This window comes from Corticium candelabrum, chromosome 5 (genome assembly GCF_963422355.1).
Source record: "Corticium candelabrum chromosome 5, ooCorCand1.1, whole genome shotgun sequence".
In the NCBI taxonomy this organism is placed as follows: domain Eukaryota; kingdom Metazoa; phylum Porifera; class Homoscleromorpha; order Homosclerophorida; family Plakinidae; genus Corticium; species Corticium candelabrum.
The window spans coordinates 1459051-1465684 of NC_085089.1; the positions used below are offsets into that span (position 1 = coordinate 1459051).

A 6634-nucleotide genomic window follows, 5' to 3' on the forward strand; every position below is an offset into this window, starting at 1 on the left:
AAAGACGTAAGGAGGTGTTACGTGCTACTTACGTGCTTTGTGTTTTCTTACGTCCTTACGTGTCTGTTCACATTAAAACGCCGAGCGCAAAACGCGGAGACGTAAGGAGACGCAAGTAAATAGACTCGGTTTCTATTCTTGCGTCTTGCGTCTCGCGTTTTTTTATATCAACCTCACTATTTTCTGATGGAAGAACGTGTAACTGAGAGCGTTCGCTTGTACCACTGTATTTGGGACATCTCTCATCCGTTGTACAAAGACAGGAATGCTAAGAGTGAGGCTTGGCAGAGGATGCAATCAGTAAAAGAGCTTCTTCACACGACATTGCAATGTGTAGCGTGCTTTAAATTACGTTTTGCAAGTTACAAAGGCTAGCGCGTTAACCGAGAGACGCAAGACGCAGACGCGTGCAGTTTTAATGTGAATAGAAAAAAGGTGCAAGGAGACGCAAGGCGCAAACACGCAAGACGCGAACGCAAACACGTAAGGCTTTGCGTCTTTAATGTAAACCCACCTCTAGTCGCACGAAATCTTATTGCTGTACGTTGTATAATCTCAAAGTGAAATCGATTTTGAGGGCCCTCAGGCGTAAGTTTCTAGCTATAGCATGCTTGTACAATGTGGTAGTATAGTGAAGTAAGCGCTTGTGAGTGGTAGAACGACTGCTCATGTGCACAACATCCTACGAGCCCCAAGTGCATCCAGTTTGCAAAACCAACAAGGACTGGATCAAGCAAACTATCTGCTCGTCCTTCAGCAATCATGCATACGTATTGCATAGATTCTCTTAGTGTTTGCCTACTTAAATATTTCTGTTCGATGTGTGAGGTTAATTCCTGTATTCTCAAGAGGATATAAAGTGCTTGCAAACGTGACTTCATCTACACCAAGCTAGTGAACAGTATCAGCGATGTGGGAGTTAAATATGAAGCAAGACTAGGCACAGAATGTTGAGCTTACAATCTCCTCAGACGTTAGGATGCATGTCCTTTTTCCTGTAGTAGATTTGCTAATCGTCAAACCATTGTGTAAGGAATGGCCGCTATGAACAAGAAAGGAAAAAGGCAGAAAAATGCAAGAGTGAACTTCTCTAGCATGGTGTAGCTCTGTCAGTAATCTTGGCAGCAATGGAGCGTTTTAGATGCTATAGGGAGTTTAGGCAAAAAGCTGTGGAGGGGAAATCTGTTTGCTAAGATAAGAGGATAACCAGAAAAGTAATTGATGTCAACAGTTTTCTCTCTACCTGCATTTATACGATAACACCCATTGTTTTCTGCCACTTTAACCATTTAATATCATGAAAGGGTATGAATGCCCTAAGGATTGTAGTTGTGCATGATGTATGATGTGAAGCAGGCAGGCTTTCTGAAAATGATTGTATTCAAATTGAACTAAAGCAAACAGAAAGTGTATTTCATTTCATAAATTGTACGTGAATTCATTCCGTCAACTGTGACAAACAGCTTTGTAAATAAACTATATACTCAATTAGTATAAATATACTGTATTTGTTACTTGGACTAAAATTTAAATAAATAATTCTATAAAATAGTCTGTTTGCTGTTGAGTCTTTTCTTTCTGCACGTTAGAGTATTTTATGATTTCAGCAACACAATCTTTCTGCCTTGTGTATCATTGGGTGTAGCGAAACCAGACAATGTCTTGTGGTTCAATGCCTTCTTTAGTAACACTTGTTGTTCGCTGACTGCAGGCCTTGGAGGTTCTGATGCACAGCTTTTGTCAACTTGGTAACAACCATTTTTGAGTCTGTCAATTCTTCCTTTAAACTGCCATTCGACTCCTCCAAAAGTACACAAATTCTCTACTTGTTTGGTCTCGTTGCCGCCTTCCTTTTCATCCAATTGATAAGAGCAAACGTAGGTTACAAAAGTCTCTGATATTTCAACTCTGTTGAGGTAATACGTACAAGCAAGCAAGTTGCACTTGTTTGAAACATCTTTGTAGTATTTGCTTTTTTCATCCACTACCAAGTCACAGCAGACAGCTGGCTGGTCTTGGCTGTAAAGTTGACCATACACCTCTTTCCCTTGCTCAGTATCATACACATTGCTCACGTCAGCATTGCTACTGCCTTCCTTCGAGTAACTTGGTGAGTCTGAAGAGGACGGTGACTGTCCAGATCCCTGATGTGTGATTTTGTCAACAAGAGGTAGAGAAGGACTAAATGTATCTTCCATGTAGAAGTCGTCCATTGCCAGTGCAGTACCATAATACCTGCGGGTTTTGCATTCGATAAGCACCTGCACAATACTCACATACCAGTTGTCTAACTGTTTGGGAGGAAACGAGGAAGTCGGTTTCAAGACCTCGTCAACAACCATTGTGACAGGAGGGGCTGTAATGTATAATTTTTCACCTGGTTTCAGGCAGGTACTACTGATCTTAGGAAGAGTTCCATGTTGATGAAATTTTATGCTGGGCGCCGTCCGCAACTGTGACGTAGCAATCTCATGAAAGTCTTCTTTTTTGTTCGGAATTTTAAGAGTTCCGTGACGAATTATTTGAATATCAATGTTGCCTGGAAAATGGACGACAGGCTCGGTTGTATTCTGATGGTACAAAGAATGACCGGTGCTGGCTGCTTGTGATCGCCTATTTGAAACTTTCCTTGTCGCTGACTGGTTTCTCTTTGAATAAGGTTGCTGTTGATGGCGTTGTCTCTTCAAACGTTCCAACAAGCCTTTAAAACGAGGCATTATCTGACTTTGACTCACTCACAAGGACAAGAGCTTGACTGCCGTTGTCGCTGGTTATGAGCTATTTATATGACTGCAATGATCTGCTGTAGAGAAGATGTGTGAGCCCCCAGGGGTTCTTCGTAAAGGGACCATCTACCACTACCTCATGGGGAACTCTTTGACTTATGGGCGTATGGCCAACTACAATTGTGGGAAAGATATTTTCATTGTGCATGTACGGCGCAGGTGTGTAATCACCGGCGTAGCATTTGGTGTTGAAAATGGGGGGCGTAACAGTGGCGTAGCTACCACTGTTCACAGGTTGCACGTAAACTCCCCCAGGCTAGCAATTTATTTCCGTCTACTTGATCGAAAGACAAGAACATGCCTAGTAGTGTGTGACAGTGAAATCATATTTAGCAAGTGTCGGGGAAAATTTCCAAATCCCAAGACGGGATCAATAAACCTAGATTAGTATGAAATTAGTCTACAATGGGATTATTGGTAGTTTCAACTAAACTTAATTGGAAATATCTCATGGTTAATTAAAGTTTGAATATTGAGACTTTTTTGCATTTTTTGCATGTACAATTGGAGATCTTATAAAGATACAAACTGCGGATTGTAAGGTTTATTCGTGGTTGTAATTTACTACAGTGTAGTCTAGCGCTGGTGTTCCTGTCCCCGCCCGTTAGATTTATGACTAGAATCGGTAATTAGTATAGTAACTACAACGTGTACAATTGACTGGCATTATTAAGTAAAGAACAATATCGAAAAACTCATCTAGATCTTCAAAATGCTCTGTAGTCAGACTATGTAAGCAATTCTTCTCGCTAATACTAAGCGTTTTGGTCCCATCCACGTGTCAACTAAGGACTCACAATAAAATTATTTTATCATTCTTGCTTCAAAACGAACGCTGTTATTGAATGTCGCATATCCCTTACACAAGCGACCGTCGGAACTCGAAGAGCACCGCAGCTCGTGTCGCTCGAGAATACGACTGGACAGGTACGGAAAACCGAACGGTCGCGACTCCGTCCAAGCAACAGGCGAGAGCTGATTACACGACGTCTCGTACCACTCGAATTCGTCCGTGCCCGTCACTCGCCTCAACTTACAATCAAAGAACCACTGCACCGCCATGGGTGTGTACACCTCTCGAGAATTTGTATTGTAGATGGTCAGGTACGTGAACATGGACGACCTCTTCTCGATCCTGTTGAGATAGTATTCGTCTGCCGTCAGTAAGTTCGAGTGTTTACTAAAGAAACTACGCATGTCGGGATCTGTCTCGGATCGCGGACGGAACGAGACACGTGCCATGCTTTCTATACGGTCTCTGCAGCTCAGTTTCCCAAAGAGAAATTTTTTATCGAGAACGACTTGGATGTCGAACGGTTGGCGTGCCGTACTGCTGTAGGCCGGATCCTTCATGTTGCACGTGCACGTTCGGCCGTCGACGTCGAGTATTGGTGCCTCATAAGATCGTCCGTCGACCTGAAAGTATTGATTCAACATAAAATCGACTTCTTCGGAATCTCTAGCTGCTCCATATGCGTGTATTTCCTCGTTTTCGTTGACAACTTGAACAATAATGACTTCCCAGTCGGTCAGCGTCGATGGTTCTTCTACCGGGTTCTTTTCCAAAGTTACTGCAACTTGGCATGTCACTTCGGGAGATCTAAACTTGAGAAACAGATTCTTGTCGCTGTCGGTGAGGTTCATTCTGGGTAGTCCTTCTTCGATCTTTAACTCCATTGGAGCAATATCCGGTATCTTGTCTATATGGTGGAACGGTTCCGTTGTAAGAGAGAGCTTTCCGAAGCCGACCGATGGAACTGTGAGGCCAACCACAACGACTGGACCGAAACGGTCAACGCTGGTTGACCGCAGCAAACGAGCAGTCGACTCATCGATTTCTTTTTCTGTTCGTGCGTCGTCAGAGTTCTCTTTGTTATGATGGTGGGTGCTCATTTTAGAAGTTTTGAGACTGTGTGTTGTAACTGTTGGAACGAAAGTCCGTTCTGCTGAACTGGCTGCGTGAGTGACAACGACAGATCTAGTACTGTACATGTTTTTGAATGTGTGTGTGTGTATATATATATATATAAATGTGTGTGTATAATATATAATATTCACTCTCCGTCACTTATCTCGTCTGCTCAATCAAATTTCATTTTCTCTAATTCAATTTTTGCTTTAAGGATGCCAATGGAATACATAAAGTTATTGAAGTTATATGCACTTTCAGGTTATCGCTTTATGTATCTACAAATATTAATTACAATAATAGTAAGTTTTTGAAATTCAATGCTTTTAAAAAGCATAAAATAATTTGTGCAGATCACAACTGCTTTTTAGCTGCTTTGCAAAATACGCAATCACGTACGCGCATGTAATTGATTACGTTAATTTATGTTCAAACGGCCACAATTACCTCTAGCGACGAAGTGTCACTGTCTGCTTCGACAGTTGCGCAAGCTCATTTTTTATTTGGAAGTGAAAATGAGCTAAATTTGTAGAAAGAAGGGACGCATACGTCGCTGTAAAACTGTTGAGCAGGACGAGGTCTAACCATGCGTTAAATAATTTTTGATTTTCGTGTTTAGTTTGGCGCGTCCAACTGCAGTCATTGTTTACAGAAAACATTAATTGACTCGAATATGGTCGTTTAATTCGCTCTATCAAATACAGATTATGCCAATATCGCATTCATTTCTATGAGTGACTCGTTTAGCTATGTATCAATTTCAATGTCTAGAATTTCGATGCTATCAGGATGTACTGAGCGTCGTGCGTGCGTTTTCAGTGACGCACGTTTGTCCTACAAGAACGTCTACTGCGACTTGCTGGTCTAGGGAAGGATATGACTTTTTTGGCACTTGCAGCATTTCAGGTACTCAATCACACGCCGTTACTGTAGCAAGTACGCATGCAGTAACACTAGCGCACAAAATCGTTTAAGATTGTATGTATTTGTGTATTAGCGGTGACGCGTTTGTCTAACCTTGAAGATATTGCTTGGTCGTTTACATGTTGTGCTTGCTGACTTCATAGTTCTTCTAGAGAATACGAAACCGTCGGTACTTTCGTGGAGATACCGTAATGTAGAAGAGCTTGTAGTTTAGACGCAGACATGGACGTTACGGTTACGTCTTCCATATCGCAAAATGACGAGCCGGTTTCACGCAGGCTTGCCGGTTCACTTTGACTGACTAGAAGCGACAGCCAACCGATCACGTGACACGTCAGCGGTACAAATAAATCTGTTCGAAATAGACTAAGACTTTGCCACTGCGTATAGAGACTAGAGCATAGCTTAAGATGTGAACTTTTGACTTTATCATATGTGTATACGTCTAGATACGTATCTTCGGTGTGTGAAAGCTATACGAAAGACCTAGTTGTGTAAGAGTTTCGTAGTTTCATATCACTCTCGCGTAGATTCATCAGCTTGAACTCGATCCTTGGACACTGTTGACTGTGCTGATGGTTACTCGCGTATTTGTTTGCAGTATAATTGGCAAGATTTATACGTGTTTACGCGATCTCCTCTCGTTTATAATTTAGAGTTTTGCGTTTTATGCTAATTGTCGTGGATATCTAGTAAAAATCTGATGTTTTGCTTAATACTATTTTAATTTACTACACAGCAATTGTTGTAAATCTTGTCTAGGTGCATCAGCTCGTTTACCAAAGCATTCTTGTAGATAACTGTTGTGAAATAAATATATACTGTTTCGAATGTTTGTCATCAGTCAAATATGTAAATCTCTAGTGCGTATATAATCGCATTTTGCTTTAAAATTGTTGTAACAGTTTAAAAATAAAACTAAATATTTGTAGCCGTTTGGCAATGATGTGAAAGAAATTCAATAATCAATAATAGTAATAGTAACTGTAGACACTGAACAGTCGAAATCTTGTTT

At 41.2% G+C, this 6634-nt stretch overlaps 1 protein-coding gene across 1 annotated transcript; it reads right to left on the reverse strand.

The window, feature by feature from the left end:
- Positions 1-3378: 3378 nt before the first annotated feature.
- LOC134180637 (uncharacterized) lies at positions 3379-4679 on the reverse strand. The gene has a single exon (XM_062647830.1). It carries the CDS (start codon positions 4677-4679, stop codon positions 3591-3593), a length of 1089 nt encoding a protein of 362 aa, XP_062503814.1. The 3' UTR covers positions 3379-3590.
- Between the last annotated feature and the right edge of the window lie 1955 nt (positions 4680-6634).